The sequence below is a fragment of the Palaemon carinicauda genome, chromosome 10 (genome assembly GCF_036898095.1).
Source record: "Palaemon carinicauda isolate YSFRI2023 chromosome 10, ASM3689809v2, whole genome shotgun sequence".
Classification (NCBI taxonomy): domain Eukaryota; kingdom Metazoa; phylum Arthropoda; class Malacostraca; order Decapoda; family Palaemonidae; genus Palaemon; species Palaemon carinicauda.
The window spans coordinates 132465213-132489981 of NC_090734.1; the positions used below are offsets into that span (position 1 = coordinate 132465213).

Sequence of the window (24769 nt, forward strand, 5' to 3'; positions counted from 1 at the left end):
ATATACCTTTAAGAAGGTGGTTCAGGTACGATGGTGACCAACAAATCTTCGAGCGTCTCATGGCAAGGCGGCGGGGAGAGTCTACAAGACTTGAGAAGTCGCCCTGGGCAGAGGCAGGAACTCCCAAGCCGAGAACTTCTCCCGTGGCATACCAGACGCTCGATCTAGACGAGAGTTTAGATGGGGGAAAGGCAAATGCTGTCTTTCCTAAACTCTTCTTGGTCTCTAACCAATCTCCCAACAGCCGCAAAGCTCTCTTGGATGAGCAAGAGAGAACGAGTTTAGTAAAGGCAGGTACGGTAGCAGGCACGCCTAACACAAACTCCGACGGCGGCGAACGAGGAGCCACAGAAACAAAGTGGTCAGGGAACAACTCCTTAAATACAGCCATGACTTTTCTAAAGTCCAAGGATGGTTGAGTTGCCTTAGGCTCATCAAGTTCTGAAGGTTGATCCTCTTGTGGTTCAGCAACGTCCTCATCTGATAGTTCCTCATCCGATAACTGATGAGGAAACGGCAAAGGAGTGGGCAACGTTTGACTCGCCGAGTCCGGTCGCACTGGTGCATGCGTGACGGAGCCGGACGCAGCGTCATGGAACTGCTGCACAGTCTGGGAACTGTCAACAACCATGGGTGCGCGAGGACGCACAGCGTCCACCCGAGACTGCTTAGACCGTCTGGGTTGTGCAGTCAACACCATACCGGGTTGCGGAGGTTGACGCACCGCGTCAAAACAAGTCACCTCTGATAATTGATGAACGTCCTGAACGTCAACAACCACCTCCGTGCGTCGCCTAACGTCAACGTGCGGCTGGCAACCCACACTGGTTCGCATCGGTGGAGGTACTACCCCAACTGGTAGACGCGAGAAAGCTACCTCAGCGTCAACAGGACGCACAACAGACCGCTTGGATGGTTGTTGGCCAGAAGGTTCAGCAGCAACCTTCTCCGCATTGAAGTCCTCCATCAAGGATGCAAGCTTGGACTGCATGTCCTGCAGCAACACCCATTTAGGGTCTACGGCAGCAGGTGCGGCAACAGACGGGGTGAGCGACTGAGGCGGCACAGCTTTGCCTCTCTTAGGCGGCGAGCAGTCATCAGATGATGGCAACGAGTCCGAACTGACCCAGTGGCTACAACCGGGACGTTGGACTTGTCCTGAAGGGACCGACTTACGCTTCAAAGGTCGGGAGACCTTGGTCCAAGGTTTCTTACGAGAAACACCTTCGGACGACGAGGTAAAAATGGGCTCTCTCGTCTTATGTTGGTAGGGGCGATCTTGGGGAGATACGCCTGATACCATAGAGGGAACGTCTGTTCGCTGATCAAGGCCTCTCGAACCCATGAGTCGTACGACATTGCTTCTCCCCTGGGCTTGGGAGCTTGCAAGAGGTCCCGGACTAGGAGGACGACAGGCACGAACAGACGAACCCTCAAGCGCAACACTGTTCACAACACTTTGAGAAACACTAGGCACTTTAACACTTTCCGCCGCGGCACTTTGGCACTTTAGTTCCTTTACGTCCGCCATGAGTTGATTGCGGTCACTTGCAAGGGCCTCAACTCTCTCCCCCAAGGCATGGATAGCACGCATCATGTCTTGCATCGACGGTTCCTGAGTGCTAGGAGGGGGGTTAGGAACAACCACTACAGGGGAAGGATTAGGTTCAGGGGCATGTGGAGAGGAAAAATCTACCGACCTAGAAGAACTTCTCCTTACCCTATCTCTCTCTAGTCTGCGTGTATACTTCTCAAATTCGAGAAAATCGAATTCCGAAAGGCCCACGCACTCCTCACACCGATCTTCCAATTGACAGGTTTTACCCCGACAATTGGAACAAACAGTGTGAGGGTCGAGAGAAGCCTTTGGAAGATGCCTATGACAGTCCCTAGCATTACATTTTCTGAACTTGGGAACTTGTGAAAGGTCAGCCATTTTGAATTAGTCAAGGGAAAATTCCAAAAAACGATCTAAGTCATCAACAATTAATCCAATCCAATAAAGAGTTCAAGGATTTATTTGAAGAAAAACACCTGTACTGCGAAAGCTCAAACCAAATTAAAGTACTTCACCAAATAGGATGTGAAAAAACTCCAGGTTTAACAGCGAGTCAAGTACGTATTGTCGACACGTCGACAGAGAAGAAATTGAGTCTTTGTTTACATCGAGAGTGGTATCTGGCCGACAGTTGGCGCTGGTGGGCACACCCACAACCTGTATAGCGATCGCTGGCGAGTTTTTACTGTTTTTTGTCTGTCGAGCAACAGAGTTGCAGCTATTATATATTCAGCTATTATATATTCACCGGCTAAGTTAAATATTTAAAAATAAAAATTACATAAAAAATAATTGTGATATGTTCCTACAATAATATAATCCCACATCCTTTGATAGGAGACTTATCCTTAGGTGGGGGGAAGCCACTTTAATCAAACTGGCTGGTGTAAAATACAAGGACGTCAGAACACTCAGACCTTAGGCAGAGCAAGAGTGCCGACAATCTATTTCCTATGACCTAAAATTTTTGGGTGATAAGCTAGGCTTCAGTCATTTAGACACACAGTCACAGATGAACCTATATCCCTATGAGGTATGAAGTCTGCTTTGTAGTGCTAAAGTAAATTGATGGGTTTTACATAACTATCGATCCTCTCCCTCATCAGGAGGATAAGGAAACACACTTAGAGTAGTTACTCGGTATGGTAGCTTACTTGCAGCAAGGTCCGCTCTAGTGATAAAACTACTCAACTGCTGCACCTCGATGAAGGAGAAGAAATTGAAGAAAAAAGGGCGGACATTCTTACTTTTGAACCGGTTAAACCCCTCCCCCACCCAGGATGAAACTGAGGAACTGAAGACCTATGGACTTGAATTTGGAAGTAACGGTATGTCTCAAGTCCAGAGAGATCATAAACTAGTTCCTCCTGATGGCAGCACATACAGAGCTCTCCATTTTCACCTTGATCGGATTTTGTAGGATAAACTCGTACAAGGCGGAGAAACTCGAATTGACTTCTCCACGAGAAATAGACGACTGTAAAAGCCTGGAGATTCGTCCCATTCTACCTGCAGTGCACCTAGTCCAATATTATCTTTATCTCTGAATGAAGGATGGGGTCTTTCTCTGCATTGGGGTAGTGAGATCATAATATCATCAAGAGTGAGGGAAGGAAAAGGACCAGTGAATGAAAGAGGGTATCAATGTTGGAGGACATCTCCAGTCTATTCCTCAACTCTATGAGACTGCCATCTTATTCAATAGCTTTACAGACATCCCCACACTCGTGGCAGTTGCAGGAGGGGACTGCCCTCTCTAATAAATTCTTGCTCCTCTTGCCCCTTCCCTATTCTTGCTCCTCTTGCCCCTTCCTTATTCTTGCTCCTCTTGCCCCTTCCTTTTTAGGGCTGACCAAAATAGGGGCAACAGGGTTTAGCAGAATCCGTTGATCTTCTTGCAGAAGACTCTGTTGGTGTAGTGGAACTGAATCTGGAGATTGCAGATGACCCAGGCTTCTTAAAGGTGACTACTCAGTGGGAAAGGGAATCCTGGGTGGACTTCCTCCATATTTCTTCTACCTCATGGGGAAAGAGCTTTGAACTTGGCTAATTGAGGCATTCCTTAATGCCAGGGTGTCTCGTTGCCTGATGTTTAGCAGGTTTGCCAGCTACTGCATCCCAGTTGGTCCACCTGTTAAGACGGGCTAGCTAGGAAGGTGACCACCTTTGTCCATGACAGAACTAGGTCTTTAAATTTCATCTTGCTCTTCGGATCTGACAAATCCTGAGAAGAGGCAAGGAAGGCCAGTGACTACCTGCGCCTTGTTATAAATTATTAAAAAAAAAAAAAGAGTTTTTAGCTTCGCTGAAATCATACTCCTATTAAAGAACGAGCGTTTGCATTAGTGTATGAAAAAATTTTCTGCATACTTGAACCATGTAAAGAAAGTCATTATCCTTTCATTGCTGACATCACTACTTCTACAACAGGTATGGGTGGTAGCTTACAGCCAGTTGAATGGCTTTAGGTTCTAAGGCAATAATCAACACAAAAGAAAGCAAGATGTTCAAAGGTCTGGCAACAATCGGGTATTTAGTAGAAGGATAGTTATGGGTAGTAAAGCCAGTTCAAAGACTTTGGGTTCTAAGATAACCAACACAAAAGAAAGCACCATGTTCAAAGGTCTGACAACAACCAGGTATTTCGTAGAGGGATAGTTAAGGGCAGCTGATGTAGGAAGAAGTTGTAGCGAGGGACTTATAAAATCAAAGAGGGTCCATCAATGTAAGATTACATTAAAGGCTAATTATGTACATGTAATGTTTTGCCTTTTGTAATGCAATTTTCAAAACCTGGAATAATTTTCTTTTTAAAGACTTGCTTAGCTACTTTTTTTACCATAGGTTTTATATTCAATAAGTTGATTAAATCACCTATTCTTCACCACAACTAATCATGGCCATCAACAATTCATTTATTATACTTTAAATAGCCATAATTCATAAGATAACATAATAATCATCTGCCCCGAGTAGACCCTGACATTATATTCACTAATATAATCAAAATAAACAGCTATACTTACAATACATGAACCAATTATCTTCGCCTTGTTCCATTCGGCTCAACAAGGCCCCATACACAGTTCACAATATGCACTACCATGTACAGTAACTACATCAGTGTACATCTGGAAGTTCAAACTCACCTTATCTAAGTTGTTGTAAAAATCAACAGCTCCAGCGCATAGAAATCTTCCAAGAAGAGTAGCATGAGTGGTGAAAATTGTGGCAACGTCAATGTTACGAACCCTCAACATGATTAGACCAACACCTGCAAGCCATTCGTGGAAATGAGCAGCAATACGGACTTTGCAATCACTAAAATCGGCTGCCTGCTCATGAAACTGAAAAAGAAAAAAGGAGTGAAAGTTTACGACAGAATGGTAAACCTCTTGAGTGCGATGAAAATTAATAAAAAGTTGTCATGTGAGTTTGATTTTGGGAGATCAAAATACTGTACTTCTGAACCCTTTCTTTACATCAATAGGAATTGCTACACTTTATCATAGTCTATTTCATGAGATGAACCTTATACAGCATTGCAAAGAAACATTACTCTAGTATATCACTTATGAGTTTCTTTTGCGACAAAGCCTGATTCCACACAGAACTTATCTGAGATCATTATTTCTTTGAATTTGATCTTGCACAATATCATTCTTGCAGATCAGGGTGAAAAATGTTATTTTTATTAGTAAAATAAATTTTTGAATATACTTACCCGATAATCATGTAGCTGTCAACTCCGTTGCCCGACAGAATTCTATGGAGGGATACGCCAGCTATCACAATACTAGAAGGGGGTGTACTCACCAGCGCCACCTGTGGCCAGGTACTATAGTACTTCTTGTTGACACCTCCTCAATTTTTCCTCGGTCCACTGGTTCTCTATGGGGAGGAAGGGAGGGTCAATTAAATCATGATTATCGGGTAAGTATATTCAAAAATTTATTTTACTAATAAAAATAACATTTTTCAATATTAAACTTACCCGATAATCATGTAGCTGATTCACACCCAGGGGGGTGGGTGAAAACCAGTGTACAAGATTAAAGGATAGCTAAGTATCCCATATTTCATATAACAGTTATCTCAAATAACAATGAAATAATAAGTACCTGGTAAGGAAGTCGACTTGAACCGTTACTCTGCCTCTTTTTTAAGTTCGTCTTCCTTACTGAGCGCAGCGTTCCTCTTGGAGGCTGAATCAACTCAAAGGTGCTAAAGTATATAGGGCTGCAACCCCTACTAAAGGACCTCTACACAACCTCTAACCCAGGCGCTTCTCAAGAATGAATTGACCACCCGCCAAATCAAAAGGATGCGGAAGGCTTCTTAGCCTACCGTAACAACCATAAAAACAACAATAAAAGCATTCAAGAGAAAGGTTAAAAAAGGTTATGGGATTAAGGGAATGTAGTGGCTGAGCCCTCACCTACTACTGCACTCGCTGCTACGAATGGTCCCAGGGTGTAGCAGTTCTCGTAAAGAGACTGGACATCTTTAAGATAAAATGATGCAAACACTGACTTGCTCCTCCAATAGGTTGCATCCATTATGCTCTGCAGAGAACGGTTTTTATTAAAGGCCATCGAAGTAGCTACGGCTCTTACTTCGTGGGTCCTTACCTTCAGCAAAGCAAGGTCTTCCTCCTTTAAGTGAGAATGGGCTTCTCTAATCAGAAGCCTTATATAATACGAAACCCCGTTCTTGGACATGGGCCTCGAAGGTTTCTTGATGGCACACCATAAGGCTTCTGACTGTCCTCGAATAGGTTTAGACCTATTAAGATAATACTTGAGAGCTCTGACAGGGCAAAGAACTCTCTCTAGCTCGTTACCTACCATGTTGGAGAGGCTAGGTATTTCAAACGATCTAGGCCAAGGACGCGAAGGAAGTTCATTCTTAGCTAAGAATCCGAGCTGTAAAGAACATGTTGCAGATTCGGTCGTGAAACCAATGTTCTTGCTGAAGGCATGAACCTCACTGACTCTTTTAGCTGTTGCAAGGCAGACGAGAAAAAGAGTCTTGAGGGTAAGGTCCTTGAAGGAAGCTGACTGGAGAGGTTCGAACCTAGGGGACATAAGGAACCTTAAGACTACGTCTAGGTTCCAGCCTGGAGTGGGTAGACGACGCTCTTTAGAAGTCTCAAAAGACTTAAGGATGTCTTGAAGGTCCTTGTTGGAAGAAAGGTCCAAACCTCTGTGGCGGAGAACTGAAGCCAACATACTCCTGTACCCTTTAATCGTAGGGGCTGAAAGGGATCTCTCATTCCTAAGATGTAATAGGAAGTCAGCTATTTGGGTCACAGAGGTATTGGTAGAGGATACTGCATTGGCTCTACACCAGCTCCGGAAGACTTCCCACTTAGATTGGTAGACTCTACGAGTGGAAACCCTTCTTGCTCTGGCAATCGCGCTGGCTGCCTCCTTCGAAAAGCCTCTAGCTCTAGCGAATCTTTCGACAGTCTGAAGGCAGTCAGCCGAAGAGCGTGGAGGTTTGGGTGCAACCTGTCTACGTGAGGTTGACGTAGAAGGTCCACTCTTAGAGGGAGAGTCCTGGGGACGTCGACCAGCCATTGAAGTACCTCTGTGAACCATTCTCTTGCAGGCCAAAGGGGAGCAACCAGCGTCAGCTGTGTCCCTTCGTGCGAGATGAACTTCTGAAGGACTTTGTTTATTATCTTGAACGGTGGAAATGCGTAAAGGTCGAGATGGGACCAGTTCAGCAGAAAAGCATCCACATGAACTGCTGCTGGGTCTGGAACTGGGGAACAGTACAGCGGAAGTCTCTTGGTCATGGAGGTGGCAAACAGATCTATGGTAGGCTGACCCCACAAGGTCCAAAGTCTGTTGCACACACTCTTGTGGAGGGTCCATTCCGTGGGAATGACCTGATCCCTTCTGCTTAGGCGATCTGCTGAGACGTTCATGTTGCCCTGAATGAACCTCGTGACTAAAGTGAGGTTTTGACTTCTTGACCAAATGAGGAGGTCCCTTGCGATCTCGTATAGGCTCCTCGAATGGGTCCCTCCTTGCTTGGAGATGTAAGCCAAGGCTGTGGTGTTGTCGGAGTTCACCTCCACCACCTTGCCTAGCAGGAGGGACTTGAAGTTCAACAGGGCTAAATGAACTGCTAGTAGCTCCTTGCAGTTGATGTGGAGCGTTCCCTGTTCCTCGTTCCACGTTCCCGAGCACTCCTGTCCGTTCAAGGTCGCGCCCCAGCCCGAGTCCGATGCATCTGAGAAGAGATGAAGATTGGGGGTCTGAATGGTCAACGATAGGCCCTCCCTGAGAAGGAGATTGGTCTTCCACCACAAGAGAGTGGTCTTCATCTCTTTGGTGACTGGGATAGAGACTGCTTCGAGAGTCAAACCCTTGTCCCAATGAGCTGCAAGATGGAATTGAAGAGGGCGGAGGTGGAGTCTCCCTAGCTCGACGAACAGGGCCAGCGATGAAAGGGTCCCTGTGAGACTCATCCTCTGTCTCACCGAGCAACTGCTCCTCTTCAGCATGCTCATGATGCAATCTAGGGCTTGGCTTATCCTTGGGGCCGATGGAAAAGCCCGAAAATCCTGACTCCGAATCTCCATTCCCAGGTACACAATGGATTGGGAGGGAATGAGCTGAGACTTTTCTAGGTTGACTAACAGACCCAGTTCTTTGGTTAAGTCCAAAGTCCAGTTGAGACTCTCCAGACAGCGACGACTCGTGGAGGCTCTCAACAGCCAGTCGTCTAAGTAAAGGGAGGCTCTGATGTCCGATAAGTGGAGGAATTTTGCTATATTCCTCATCAGATGCGTAAACACCATAGGAGCTGTGCTTAGGCCAAAACACAGGGCTTGGAATTGGTAGACAACCTTTCCAAAAACGAATCTCAGGAAAGGTTGGGAGTCTGGATGAATAGGAACGTGAAAGTAGGCATCTTTCAGGTCCAACGAGACCATCCAGTCCTCCTGCCTGACCGCTGCTAGGACCGACTTCGTCGTCTCCATCGTGAACGTCTGCTTGGTGACATACGCATTGAGCGCGCTGACGTCCAGCACTGGTCTCCAACCTCCTGTCTTCTTGGCCACCAGAAAGAGACGGTTGTAGAAGCCCGGGGATTGATGGTCCCGGACTATAACCACTGCCTTCTTCTGTACAAGGAGCGACACCTCCTGGTGCAACGCTAGCCTCTTGTTCTCTTCTTTGTAGTTGGGAGAGAGGTTGATGGGAGATGTGGTCAGAGGGGGTTTGCGGCAGAATGGTATCCTGTAACCCTCCCTCAGCCAACTGACAGACTGGGCGTCTGCACCTCTCTTTTCCCAGGCTTGCCAGAAGATCTTGAGTCTGGCTCCTACTGCTGTCTGGAGATGCGGAGAGTCAGTTTTTTCCTTTAGAAGCCTTGGAACTTTTCCTAGACTTGCTCCTGGAAGAGTCTGGACGGGAGCTTCCTCGGCTGGGGGCTCTACCACGAAAGGGCGGAATGAACCTCGTAGCAGGAGTATCAGCCACTGGGGTGCGATAAGTCCTGGGGACTGAGGTAGCAACCTTAGTCTTACGAGCCGATGAGGCCACAAGATCATGTGTGTCCTTTTGTATCAGGGCAGCAGACAAGTCCTTAACAAGCTCTTCGGGAAAAAGGAACTTCGAGAGCGTAGCGAAAAGGAGTTGAGACCTTTGACAAGGTGTGATGCTGGAGGAAAGGAAGGTACAAAGCTGCTCCCTTTTCTTAAGAACCCCTGACACAAACATCGAAGCAAGCTCGCCAGATCCATCCCTAATGGCCTTATCCATGCAGGACATTAAGAGCATGGCAGAATCCTTGTCCGCAGGGGAGGTCTTCTTGCTGAGGGCCCCCAGGCACCAGTCTAGGAAGTTGAACATCTCAAATGCTCTAAAAACACCCTTCAGGAGGTGATCAAGGTCTGAGAAGGTCCAGCAAACCTTAGAGCGCCTCATTGCTGTTCTACGAGGAGAGTCTACCAGACTTGAGAAGTCAGCCTGGGCAGAGGCAGGTACTCCCAAGCCTGGTTCCTCTCCTGTGGCATACCAAACGCCCGCTTTAGAAGTGAGCTTAGTCGGAGGAAACATGAACGAAGTCTTTCCAAGTTGTTGCTTAGACTGCAACCACTCCCCTAAAATCCTTAACGCTCTCTTAGAGGACCTTGCTAAGACGAGCTTAGTATATGTAGACTTAGCTGGCTGCATGCCCAGCGAAAACTCAGATGGCGGAGAGCGGGGGATAGCAGAGACAAAGTGGTCTGGGTATACCTCTCTAAAAAGAGCCAAGACCTTACGAAAGTCAATAGGAGGTGGAGAAGACTTGGATTCATCCACGTCTGATGAGGGATCCAGGTGTGCAGCCTCATCATCAGACACCTCATCACCAGAGTGTAGCGAAGAGATCGGTAAGGTATGCTGAACAGCAGAATCAGCACGAGCTGGAACAACAATACTTGTGGTTTCCTCCTCAAGACTCTGTTGAGGGAACACCTGAGGCTCAGGCTGCAAAGGCTGATCAAAAGAAGTAGCAGAAGGTAGGCGCATGGGTGGAGGAGGCTGACTCCTGGCATGAGTGTCTGAACTCAAGAGTTGCGCTTGCTGAGTGGTTGGTGGATGCGCAGTAGCAGGTTCCTGAGGAACGAGTTGAGGTTCCTGAGGTGTGAGCTGTGAGCGATGAGGTAGTGGCTGCGCAGAACGCAGTAATTGTCCCGCGAGTTGAGGTTCCTGAGGCGCAAGGCTAAGGTGTTGAGGTGCTTGCCTTGAGGAGGGTTGAGCTCGCTGCAGCGAGAGCTGAGGAGTCTGACTCATGGATGGGAGAGGTTGTTGTACCTCAAGAGAGTGTTGCCTCACTGGTGGAACTGCAAGTGGAAGCGGAGGAAGTAAGGTATAAGCTTCCTGTTCCCATTGCTGAGGTTGCCTTAAGGAAGGCGGAGGGAGCTGCACACCACTGGAAACAGTAAACTCAGAGCGTGGTAAGGTATCCTGAGGAGCCTCAACATCGTACGCCTGGCAGGCAGTACTGCGGTTAGGCGGAGCGATCGCAGGAGGAGGTGTAACCTTCTCAGCCTGACACTCACGCATCAAGACCGCAAGTTGTGACTGCATGGACTGCAGTAGAGTCAACTTGGGGTCGGCAGACACTAAGGTCTGCTGAGGTAAAGCCTTAACAGCAGAGATCTGTTGCGGCACCACCTTACTCCTCTTAGGAGGAGTGCATTCAACTGATGACTGCGGCGAGTCAGAGCTGATCCAATGACTGCAGCCAGGTTGAGCTCTTGAGGTCTGGACTCTGCGTTTGAGTGGTCTTGAGACCTGAGTCCAACGTTTCTTCCCTGACAATTTATCAGCAGACGAGTAAAAGACGGGCTCAATCGTCTGCAGGTGGGAGTGACGGTCTCTGGAAGACACGCCCGCAACCACCGAGGATACTTCTGTGCGCCGATCAAGGCCTGCCGAACCCTTTTGCCCTTCGACATTGCTTCTCCCCTGGGCTTGGGAGCTTGCAAGAGGTCCCGGACTGGGAGGACGACTGGCACGCACAGAAGTATCCTCACGCACCACACTGACACTGACACTAGCACTTGGCACTGCACTGACACTAGCACTCGTCACAGCACTGGCACTAATACCACCCACTGCACTCTTGACCTTAAGTTCCTTGACTTCGGCCATAAGAGACTTGTGATCACTAACCACTGACTCTACTTTGTCACCTAAAGCCTGAATGGCACGCAAAACAACAGACATATCAGGTTGAGGGCAAATAGTAGGTTCGGGGGTAGCCACTACAGGGGGAGGAAAAGGTAGGGGATCATGAGGTGAGGAAAAAAGTGAAGAGTGAGAAGAACTCCTCCTAACTCTCTCTCTCTCTAACTTGGTTGAATATTTAAGAAGACGGACAAAATCAAGTTCCGAAAGTCCGGCGCATTCCTCACATCGATCTTCTAACTGACAGGGCCTTTCCCTACAGTCAGAACAAGCGGTGTGAGGATCTACCGAGGCCTTCGGAATACGCCTATTACAAGACCTACATCGTCTATGGGTGGGGGCTTGTGAAATGTCAGACATCTTGAATCAAAAGAGTTAGCCAAGTGGGGATTCCAAATCAAGCAAAAGATCGTTAACCGTTAATCAGGACTAAATAATAGCTATCTAAGCTAATATAGAAGTTTTCCAGTAAAGCGACAGCCGAAATCTGAGAGAAATACTTCACCAAAAGCCGTGAAATACTCCAAGATCATAAGCGTATCCCAGAACGTCTTGCCGGAAGCACGACAGAGGAAAAATTGAGGAGGTGTCAACAAGAAGTACTATAGTACCTGGCCACAGGTGGCGCTGGTGAGTACACCCCCTTCTAGTATTGTGATAGCTGGCGTATCCCTCCATAGAATTCTGTCGGGCAACGGAGTTGACAGCTACATGATTATCGGGTAAGTTTAATATTGAAAATTAAGTATGCCGCTAGTCCAAACATCAGTGTTTCTTACTGACCCAATCTTATAAGTGTAAATTACATATTGTATTGTACATAGAAATTTAATAAAATTCAACTGCCACTGGTCCATACATTAGATTTTCTTAGACTCAATCTTATATGCATGAATGACATATTGTACATGTAAATATCTTAAAAATCAACAATAAATACTTCATATGGCCTCATCTGCTTTTTATTATAAGAAAATAATACAATACAAAGAAATAAGTATGGTTGAGCATCACTTACCACTTCAATGAACTTTGCAACCATGAAACCGAAGAGAACAGCGTCATTACATTCAATATCCTGATTAGGGATACCTATTTTACAAGAATCGTAGAACTGAGTTTTGTAGTCGTAAAGTTTATCCGAGGCAGATCCAATATCGAAGAGAATAATCTGAGGATTCCCATCTACCAACCACCGACCAGTGTGTACCTGTGTCAGTGAGAAATACATTAATTCCAGAATATCATTGATAATAAAAATTCAAAATGATGATTTGACTTGACTTAGTAACAACACTTACAATACAAGGTGTAATGATCTCCAGTTCTTAGACTACAGTAATCTAATTTGTATTTTTTTAGCTTCTAAGTTGGTGAGAGCAAGACAGGAAAAGAATTTATGATTTAGCAAGGGCTCTATACAATTAAAGGGGTAATGTTCCCCAGTTCTTAGCCTAAACAAATTCTATATTGTTCTGATTATAAGTAGCTAAGAGAAGAGTATGACAGTAAAATGATTCAAACAGAACATGCTAATGGTATACAGTATTGCCAGCTAAAATATTTTATAACAAGCAGGACATATGCTAGCTAACAAATTATGAAAATGGGGCCAATAGCACCCAACTCAATTTCCACCAAGCAGGAGTCCCTGGAACTTGTTTCGGAAACATCCCATGGAAGTAACAATTAAACCTTCACGGGTTCAATTTGAAAGTCAATTAAAGAATGCCATGTTTAGAAATTATTTCAGAAATACCATTTATTTCTAAACATTTTACCGTGAATTTACGACTAACGCTACAATTATTATAGCGTTTAGTACCTAACTTAAATATATATATATATATATATATATATATATATATATATATATATGTATATATATATATATATATATATATATATATATATATACAACAAATTCATTAAAATACAGACTTCTAACAGCTGCGGAACCATATACTTAAAAAAAGTTATGAATATTTCATAGCTGCGGAACCATATACTTAAAAAGTTATGAATATTTCATAAAGACCCCTTTTTGAACTGTTGCCCCTTCTACCCTTTCCATATCTTTTTGTGATGTTCAAAATATGTTTCTACAGCAGCATTTTTACTTTCCTTTCAGACTTAAGAACAACCTTGCATTTTTACCACCAGCATCCTGTCCTTCATGCGTTCCTTAGCCTTCTTTTAGCCTCCAGATCAACTCACCCTCCATCCCAAAGACCTGATTTCATTAACAGCAGATGTGAGTGGGGATTCCGCTGCAAACTCGCCAAGTTCAACCTCTGTTCTGACGCTGGCTTCCTTGTAAGGTCCCAAAAGGACATACTGTTCTCCAAGTTCTTCCACAGACGCGCTGCATTTGCTACGGATCACCTGGTAGATACCACCGACTGTTAAGGGAAGGATAAAAATCACAGTTACTGTAGGAAGGTTCAGTGTAGAGAGGCTAAAGACAAAACTGTCATCATTTTTCATTAAGTGAAAGATAAAAATCACAGTTACTGTAGGAAGGTTCAGTTTAGAGAGGCTAAAGACAAAACTGTCATCATTTTTCATTAAGTGGAAGATAAAAATCGCAGTTACTGTAGGAAGGTTCAGTGTAGAGAGGCTAAAGACAAAACTGTCATCATTTTTCATCAAGTGGAAGCTAAAAATCACAGTTACTGTAGGAAGGTTCAGTGTTGAGAGGCTAAAGACAAAACTGCCATCATTTTTCATTAAGTGGAAGATAAAAATCACAGTTACTGTAGGAAGGTTCAGTGTAGAGAGGCTAAAGACAAAACTGTCATCATTTTTTCATTAAGTGGAAGATAAAAATCACAGTTACTGTAGGAACTTGGAAGGTTTAGTGTAGAGAGGCTAAAGACAAAACTGTCATAATTTTCCATTAAGTGGAAGATAAATATCACAATTACTGTAGGAAGGTTCAGTGTAGAGAGGCTAAAGACAAAACTGTCATCATTTTTCATTAAGTGAAAGATAAAAATCACAGTTACTGTAGGAAGGTTCAGTGTAGAGAGGCTAAAGACAAAACTGTCATCATTTTTCATAAGTGGAAGATAAAAATCACAGTTACTGTAGGAAGGTTCAGTGTAGAGAGGCTAAAGACAAAACTGTCATCATTTTTCAAATAGAATATAAATAAATAAATTGACAAAACTACTAGTTTCAATTGAAACTCAACCAAGAAAAAATAATCCATTATTATTTGAAGTTCACTCAAAACAGACCTAAGTTAAAAGATAAAATTACCATTAACACATATTTGACACAAACCAGAGTTTTTTTTTTCATTAATTTCACGTGTTGCAAAAAGACTCTAAAATGTTTTGTCGTCTAGATTTCATAATATTATGTGGGAAAAGAAGTTTTATTTGATCCTTGAATTTATTTCTTGCATCGGCAGTTTAAGTAATTACATAAGAGGTGTTTCTCTCCACTGGTTCAATTAGTAGGGTTTCGTTTTATACTAAAGCTATGCTCTCTCTCTCTCTCTCTCTCTCTCTCTCTCTCTCTCTCTCTCTCTCTCTCTCTCTCTCTCTCTCTCTCTCTCTCTCTCTCTCTCTCTCTCTCTCCAATTACGTAACCCTTTTTGATATACTGAGAAATACTAACTCGTGCCTCAGAAGCTCCTGATGTCACGTGACCTGTATGACTTTGGCACTCTCTCCCTGAGAGAGGTGACTTTGGGAGTCTCCTTCAACCTAGTCATGTTTTGTCATCAGTCTGTTATGGGGTGGCCATATTCTCTCTCTCTCTCTCTCTCTCTCTCTCTCTCTCTCTCTCTCTCTCTCTCTCTCTCTCTCTCTCTCTCTCTCTCTCTCTCTCTCTCTCTCTCTGCATACTGTACTGTATAGGTGTGTTTATATACAGTATAGAAGCCAATGGGAGAGACAATGTAAAACTCCCTTATTAAGCCAAGGATATTTGGACTCAACAAAAATCTAAATGTAAAATTACGAGGTCTTAAACTCAATATAAACAAAAGACTCACAATATATTATGCTAGACTGAAAAAAAATGTATGAATCGTGAAAAACTACAAGAGGATAATTCCAAAGCTTGACAGTAACTGGAAAAAAGTCACTGAACTATATCTGATTATTAATTCCCTAGAGAAAAATTTGTTAAAGAGGTTGTCTAATAAGATGATGTTTCCCAGTCCTTCACTTTGATGCAAACCGAAGGCTTATTGTAATCATCGTTGATAGATTAAGTTGACCTTGTGCCAGAAGGGGTCATTATGCCTTTAAATGCCACCCTTCTAAGTATAGAAAATATTATCAGTAGGTTATTGTTTGGATAGAAAGTGGGGAATTACTGGCTAGTTTAAACATTTTGATGAACAGTATAAGAGTATAATGGGAATCTAGGAGAGAGAGAGAGAGAGAGAGAGAGAGAGAGAGAGAGAGAGAGAGAGAGAGAGAGAGAGAGAGAGAGAGAGAGAGAGAGAGAGAGATGAACATTTTGGTGAACAGTGTAAGACTATAATAGGAATCTAAGATAAAGGGCATTGGATTTTAGTCAATGCTGAGAGAGAGAGAGAGAGAGAGAGAGAGAGAGAGAGAGAGAGAGAGAGAGAGAGAGAGAGATTTTCATGAACAGTATAAGTATAATAGGAATCTAGGATAAAGGGCACTGGATTTTAGTCAATGCTGAGAGAGAGAGAGAGAGAGAGAGAGAGAGAGAGAGAGAGAGAGAGAGAGAGAGATGAACATTTTGGTGAAAAGTATAAGAGTATAATAGGAATCTAGGATAAAGGGCATTGGATTTTAGTCAATGTTGAGAAGAGAGAGAGAGAAAGAGAGAGAGAGAGAGAGAGAGAGAGAGAGAGAGAGAGAGGAGAGAGAGAGAGAGAGAGAGAGAGAGAGGCCTGCACAAGTACATGAATATTCCTTACTTATGTGGTTTTCAGATCCAAGGTTTGTTGTCATATTGGGGGCTATGACAGACTGTCAAAAGAGGCCCCCGTCCGGAAATATGGTCCAGGCAATCTATGTGTGTGTGTGTGTTGTCATAAGGTGTGGTAGAGAGAGGGGAGAGGATTGTAAAGAAAGCAGAACTCTTCGACAGCAGGGTCTATTTTCCCGAGGACTTGTAAGACCTGTTTTAGTGGAACCTTCTTTTCCCTATAGGAGAAGTGACTAGATTATGCAGTGAAAGAGTGTGTGTGTGTGTGTGTGTGTGTGTGTTCTTGCAGATTTTCAAACCGTTAGCTGTATCGGGGTGTCATATCTGTTTCCTAGTCGAACAGATAGATCCTAACTTTCTTCATTATCTTATGACAAAGCCTTTCTTTTAAGATTGCCGTTTGAAATATGGTTAATAAACTTTCATGTACTAACAAATGGAGACTGGAACTATTTCTCCCTGTTCAAAATATTTTATAGTAATCTCCTTGGCCACAAGATGGGCTAGCGGTGTCTGGATTTCTATGTGAATAAGGAGGCAGTTACAAGATCTCTCTCTCTCTCTCTCTCTCTCTCTCTCTCTCTCTCTCTCTCTCTCTCTCTCTCTCTCTCTCTCAGGATTTGAGGGCTTGGATAATACCTCCACCCCTATATACTGTAGTATGCATGTTATAGTTACCCCGTGTACCTAGCAAGCCCCACCACAACAGACTTAACCTCTCGCCACAAGTATAAGATAACGGGGGGAACCTTATGCCTAAAACCGTATCTCACTAAGTAACAGCTTGTGGTAGCTGTGAATGTGTTAGTAGTACTCGGAAAGTCTGGTTATGTACAACGACCTATTTTGTAGGTCTTTGAGATACATACAAGGGGTAAAACTGGTAGGTAGGTAAAAGAGTACCCTATTAATCCAGGTATTCTTATCCTTTAAATTATAATTCACAGCTTGTATTTAGCGAATGTTATCATCTCAAGAGGATATATTTCATAAGCACGAAAAGAAGGAAAGGTATTTTTGAAAAATCCGTACAATTCACAAGCGAGAGACTTATTACGTTTGAGAATAAGAATCGATCATATGAATATAATATCGTAAAATAAAGAGAAAAACTTACTTTACTTTGTTGTTAATGGTTTATATAGGATATATCTGTTTTGACGCTGTTACTGTTTTTGGAATGATATATTGTTAATTTATTCTCATCATTTATTTATTTCCTTATTTCCTTTCCTCACTGGGCTATTTTTCCCTATTGGAGCCCTTGGGCTTATAGCATCTTGCTTTTCCAACTAGGGTTGTAGCTTGGCTAATAATAATAATAATAATAATAATAATAATAATAATAATAATAATAATAATAATAATAATAATAATAAAGGCTGCTTATCTGGTCCCGTACAGCAGGAGAATCCTACTCTCTACAGGACCTCCACGGTCCTTTTAGGATGTTCATTCGGGAGCATTTAACATTTCACAATGCGTATTGTTCGCTTACTTTTACATCATCACTATCGAAGCATAAGACAGCATTTACATAATAAATACCTAACACTTTGATTGTATTATAGACTCGTTTGCTTAATCAGTGAATATTTAAATCACATTTTATCTCAACTTCGCTAGCCTCCTCAGGTCGCTGTTCAAAGGCAACCAAAGACAGACAACTTAAGTTTCATCGAGCATGTACTTTGTAAACACAAATCCATTGTCAGTTATCAATTTGGGTCATATACGGACTAAAATCACAGATAAGTAACAATACAGTAATCCAGTATCATTACAGTTTATTAGTAAATCTAGGATTTCTCTACGGAAAATGACAATCAACCAAATTGACATACACATTTATAACAGCGATATAGGTCTGGTTTTAAAAAGCTTGGCATCGGGACTAATCTACTTTTTAATATTATGATGGCCTATTGGAAACGTACCTAGCTGCCATTATCCCAGACTGGGGTTCGAGATCCACACTAGCTGGATAGTTCCTAGTCTGCAACCTCTCCATCCTTGTGAGCTAAGGAAGGGGGTTATGGGGGAGCCTATATGTCTACATCTTCTCTTTTCATTGACTGACTAAATTCATTGAGGGTTCATTAACTCGAGTGCCATATGTGGATGAGATCATGGTGAGGGGTAGATGGAGATGGTTTGGGCATACTCTTTGCACTCCCCAAGAGAGATTAGTTCACCAAACTTTCAACTGGGCTCCACAAGGCACTAGAAGAGTTGGAAGACCAAGGCCTGCATGGCTGAAAACTATGAAGCGTGAAGTAGATGATGATGAATGAAAAATAAAAATATTGAATTGAAAGCTCAAGATAGAGACGACTGGCGAAATCTATCCGAGATCCTTTCAGTCAATAGGCGTAGGAGGAGATGATGATAACGTCTACATGCCAAGTGATCAGTAACCATTGTCTGACCCTCCCTGGTCCTAGTTTGGGTGGGGAGAGGAGTTGGGCGCTGATCATATGATATATGGTCAGTCCCTTGCCTCTGCCATTCGTGATCGACCTTCAAATTTGAAATAAAAACATAATCACCTCGTATTTATGTTGTCGCCGGGGAAGACCGAAAATGATAACGACATATGGAGATAAAATATGTGAACCCAAAGTTGCCACATTACATGTGCATTTCATGTGATCTCATGACCCTGCAACGAGAGAGAGAGAGAGAGAGAGAGAGAGAGAGAGAGAGAGAGAGAGAGAGAGAGAGAGAGAGAGAGAGAGAGAATATATATCTTTTTAATCCATCAATGTGATTTTAAAGCAATTACTGAACACCTCCATTGAACACAACTCGAATTCCTTTCGTAAAGCATTATTATTATTATTATTATTATTATTATTATTATTATTGTTGTTGTTGTTGTTCTTGTTGTTGTTGTTGTTCTTGTTGTTGTTGTTAATAATAATAATAATAATAATAATAATAATAATAATAATAATAATAATAATAATAATAATAATAATAATGCTTTACAAATTGGAATTAAATTGTGATCAACGGAAGTGTTCAGTTATTATTATTATTATTGTCACAAGCCAAGCTACAACCCTAGTTGGAAGAGCAGGATGCTATAAGCCCAAAGGCTTTCATAGCAGTTCAGTGCGTTAAGTAAATTGAAAAATAATGAATAAACTATATATGAAAAGTAATAAAAAGAAATATAAAACATTTTAAGACCAGTAACAACGTTAAACAATATCAGTGATGTATAAACTATGAAACGAGTATTTGAAGTCTGGTAAACACAACAATGTTAAAAATTGCTTCACAGAATTATAAAAAAAAAAAAAAAACTCTTAAAACTAAACCGAACTTTCCAAATAGTGCTTTCACTACAGCCATTGTTATCTTTGTTCTTATCTAAGTATCAAATGACCTTGCAGATAAAAGAGAGATATTTCGAATACAGGGTCACAACAACACCTAAACAAATGAAAGTTGAATACATTTAAACTGAAGTTTCTTTTTCTTTATATAAAACTGAAATCCCATTTTCAAATTTCTCTAGTTATGATCAATCATGAACTCAAGAAGCATTTAAATAAGTATATAACCTAAAACCAAGAGATAAAAACATGTAAACACTTCAATAACAACAATGAGAATGGAAAAGCAGTCGGGTAGAGAACACGGTCTATGTATCTCAACCGTCTAGAGAGGAAGGCGAGGATGGTAGCTTTGATAAACCCTGAAGATGCTAGCGTCCCTCCTCAAGCACAGGGGACGTTTAGGCCTAAAGGAAAAGTCGGCCTAAGGACAGGATTGCCATTTCTGATTTTGTACAAGCGCTGCATGAGTTTGTTCGTATAGTCTTGCCTATAGCAAGACACGGGCTATTGAACTGTAAGTGCTTCCAAATCACGCGAAAAAATGGCTATAAAAATAATAAAGCGGAAATTGTTTCAATATAGTGAAGTTTGGACGAAAGATTCAGATGGAAAAGCACTATATATAGGGCTGGATTTGTCTAAAAGGCGGTAAATAACTAATAGCGCAATCGGGCCAGATATAAAAAAAACGCGCTAAATTCTCCCAAAATGCGCTATATCTAGCGCGAAAGGCGCTGAAATGGCAACGCTGCTTAAGGACAGCCCCCTTTTTCTCACGAGAGTATAGGAGAACAAGTATAGGATAAACTCTGAATTCCAAAGCCACCTGGCTATTTAATGGCTATTTATTTCACAAAACATTATAAAATGCATATCTGATACCATATGGATTACTTCAAAATGTAATTCCGAGTCAGATATTCTTTTTAAAATGTGATTTATGATAGATTACACGCCCTTCCTTGGAGGGATAATGGATCCTTCGAGTTCCTACCACCCATAGATGCCAAGATATTGGGAGGTAAAAATACACTCGTAGACCTATGTATGGGTGGAGTCTGTTCCTTTTCTATGGGGAAGGGAATAGAACAGCTTACTATTGTTCCCCTTCATCAATATTCAGTCTCGACCATGAGATACATAATTGGTTAATTTCTTTAAGAATTTATAATTTAAATATAAAACTTTTTAATTAAAAATCAGAATATCTGAGGATCTGAGGAGATAAAATACTGTACGTAATGACCGACTGAGTTACATAAAATATATTAAAAAAGTATTCACTATTCACTATATTTTATTTATGAACATATTTGGATAAATAGTAAAAATGTTAAATAAAAATTATTCATGTAAATATACTATGATGTATATATATATATATATATATATATATATATATATATATATATATATATATATATATATATATATATATATATTATATATATATATTCTCTAATAAAAGATAATACAAAAAAATAATAGCTTCGTTGACTCCTTGACCAATCAGTTGAGGAACATTAATATAAGTAAGTTATACACTTCTTGCCATGAAAAGGGACAAAGTATGTATGTTATGTATTACTGTACTACTACATAAGCTATAACCCTAGTTGGAAAAGCGTGATGCTATAAGCCCAAGGGCTCCAACACGCAAAATAGCCCAGCGAGGAAAGGAAATAGAGATAAACTATATTTAAAGTAATAAAAAATAAAAATTAAATATTTTTAAAAACAGTAACAACATTCAAAACAGATCTTTCATATATAAACTATAAAAAGGATAGAAGGAAGACCTATATACTTAATTAGATTTTGAATAGAAGCACTGTTCCTGTCCCAGGACAATTCGTCGTGAATTACTTTCACTATTACAATTTAACCTCACCAAGGAGGCTGGCCATTAAAAGCACAACCCCCAGCTGGAGGTCGGATCTTTCCAGTCATTAAGGAAGCGGACGAGGGCGTTGTAGGTTTAAGGATCTTCTCTTTCTCTCCCTTAGAAGAAGAAGAAGAAGAAGAAGAAGAAGAAGATAATGATGATTTGAAGATGAAGAAGAATTAGAAGACGATGATGATGATGATTTGAAGAAGATGATGATGATGAAGATGATTTGAAGAAGAAGAAGATTTAAAGATTTGAAGAAGAAGATGATGAGGATTTAAAGAAAAAAAGAAGAAGAAGAAGAAGATTAACATTTGAAGAAGAAGAATAAGAAGAAAAATAGCACCGTGAGAAATAAATCGCATCAGATAGAAGTCAAGAGAACTGCTTGGGTCAGTTCCAGAACTTCCAGCTTCCAGGTAGAAAATGGAAATAGTTGTGCTTGTCTTTCCTGCCCTTGGAAAGTTGTATGGGACGAATGACTTTGATGGGAATCTCTTTCTATTTTTCTCAGTTTCTTTATGAATGAAATTGACACAAGACAGAACTTCTCATATGTGGTTTATATATTTAATTTCCTCACTGGGTTATGTTTTTTTTTCTGTTGGAGCCCTTGGGCTTATAGCACCCTGCTCTTCCAACTGGGATGATGATGATGATGATATAATGATATAATAATAAAAACGATGATAATAATAATGATAATAATAATAATAATAATAATAACAATAATAATATAAAGACAACAATAATAATAAATATAAAATTATATAATCATAAAAACAACAAAAACAATAATAATAATAATAATAATAATAATAAAAGCAACAACAACAATTAATAAAAATAATAATAATATAAACACAAACAACATTAACAACAATAATAACAACAACAGCCTTCGCTTATAAAAGTAACAGACCTTTCCATAAAATGCACGCTAAAACATTCCCTTTTTGCTGTAATACTCTTTATCATCCTCACCAGACGTGTGCAAAAATCCTCATGACGTTGCACCTACAAGCACAAAACCATTTGTTTGTAGAAGCTAAAAAATAAATAGTTACGCCCATTTTCAATTTATATTAAAAGAGAAAAATAAACTCCTAAGTTGATCGTCTTCTATTCGATTTCTTACATGCGGTGAGCTCGTGACCCCAAGGTCGCTGTTGGTAAAAATTGGGGAACTGTGCCAAAGAGGAGCGTGTCTCATGCAAGGGCTTCCCTTTATATCCTAATCGGATATGGTTGAATCAGTAGGACTTCAAAAAGTTCAAACTTGCAACAAATGTTATGTTGAACAGGCTGACTCAAGTTTTTTTTTTTTTAATAGTTGATATATGAAATATCTTTTTGACGTTGTTACTGTTCTTAAGATATTTTGATTGTTCATTTATTTCTCATATCGTTTACTTATTTCCTTTTTTCATTTCCTCACTGGGCTATTTTTTCCATGTTGGATGCCTTGTGCTTATAGCATCTTACTTTTCCAACTAGGGTTGTAGCTTACCTAGTAATAATAATAATAATAATAATAATAATAATAATAATAATAGTAATAATAATAACAACAATAATTATAGTAATAATAGTAATAACAACAACAACAATAATAATAATAATAATAATAATAATAATAATAATAATAATAATAATAAACGTTTTAAATTACTATCTCGCCAGCTGTATCCAAAGGCTTCTTTGTATCATAAAAATTATATTCACTCGAGTCACTTTCATTTCTTATCTTATTGGATTCTTTCGTGTGAGGAAGAAAATCTTGATTATTTTGATCGTCAATATTACTTCTATCTTTTGATGCCCCTTAATACAAACAACAATTAATATAAACAGTGCAACTCAAATAGCATATTTTGGCTAACAAACAAAACCGAAAAATTGCTTTGAAAAAGAAAAAAAAAATTGTTTTAAAAATGGCTAAGGCGGTTGAAATAAAATAATCCATTAGATAAAAGGGATACGGAAAATCTATTATATTGGCAAGTTTATATAGATTCTGTTGGCCCTTTTAAGAAAACAGCAAAACCATAGAATTATATAAAATCTTTTCACAAAAATGTCATTAATCCCATAACATTTTCACAGGGCAATGAATTCACAAAAATAACTAAAACGGTACTCAGTAGAACGCAGACCTCCGCAACGGCAACTTATTTCTCAAGCTTTTGCTCGACCTTGACCTTTCACCTTAACATGTATTAATTGGCATGGATTTTCATACACTCAAATATGAAACGAGTTTGAAGTCTCTGTGACAACAATGTCCAAACTTATGGCTGATTACGTGAATAGGAAATTTAGCTTGACCATGACTTTGACCTTTGACCTTGACCTTCCAAATTTTAATAATTTACAGCTTTTTACATAACAGTTAATCCCTGCAAGTTTCATTACTCTATGATTAATATTGTGGTCAGGAAGCTGGTCACAAAAAAAAAAAAAAAAAAAAAAAAAAAACCACCCCGGGGTAAAATATAACCTCCTTCCAACTTCGTTGGCGGAGGTAACAAAGCTTGACAGGAAAAGCTGGCTCCAAACTGACACAGAATCAAATGATAAATACTGCCAACAGCAATGTCATTATTACCTCCGTCAAGTAGATAATATTTTCACCTTTGTTTGTCACCAGCCTAACTTAAAGAAAAAAGTTACGGATGAATTTTGAAGAAAATTTCAGGATATGTCAGAAATGGGTTCACTTAGAAGTGATTAGATTTTGGTGAAGGTCTGCCCTCTCTTGTGTCCTTTTTTTTAAATTTCTTGTTCTATATGATAAACAGAAAACAATCCACACAGTGAATCGAGAATACCAAGTCAGCTGGGTAACCTAACGTTATCCAAATTAAAATGATTTAATATTTAATTTTCCTTAAATAAAATCTTGTAACAAGAGGTCCTGTAGACAGTAGGGTTTTCCTGCTGTATAGGACCAGATAAGCAGACCTTAAAGTCAAGTAAAATAGAGTACAGGAACTTGAAAGAACTGGAGGAGGACTAAAGTATGATCACAGGGAGAGTAGAACACCGTCAGGACTCAGGACTAACCTTAAAGGGCATATCCTCTTTAAGTTTGGACTCGACATTCTCTCGCTGACTCTTGTCCTCCCGATAAGAATACACATGAAAGGGTATGAATGGCATTTGCCAGCAGTTATGGTAGCGTAGTAAAAAAAAAAAAAAAATTCAAAATCGAAATAAAAACATCCGATTGGTTTTAAGCAGTGTTGTCAGTTCTCTGGTCTTGGGTAGTGCCATAGCCTCTGTACCATGAGGAAGAGTTCTCTTGCTTGAGGGTACACTCATGCACACTATTCTATCTTATTTCTCTTCCCCC

The 24769-nt window shown here is 40.7% G+C and overlaps 1 protein-coding gene across 3 annotated transcripts in view; it reads right to left on the reverse strand.

The window, feature by feature from the left end:
* Glys (glycogen [starch] synthase) overlaps nucleotides 1-24769 on the reverse strand; it is a 113507-nt gene that overhangs the window by 67580 nt on the left and 21158 nt on the right. For all 3 annotated transcript variants that reach the window (XM_068381923.1, XM_068381922.1, XM_068381921.1), the window contains exons 2-4: nucleotides 13474-13658; nucleotides 12275-12466; nucleotides 4708-4905 (exon numbers count right to left, since the gene is read on the reverse strand). In XM_068381923.1, the coding sequence (XP_068238024.1) occupies nucleotides 4708-4905; nucleotides 12275-12466; nucleotides 13474-13658 (575 nt within the window). The remainder of the gene's footprint in view (nucleotides 1-4707; nucleotides 4906-12274; nucleotides 12467-13473; nucleotides 13659-24769) is intronic.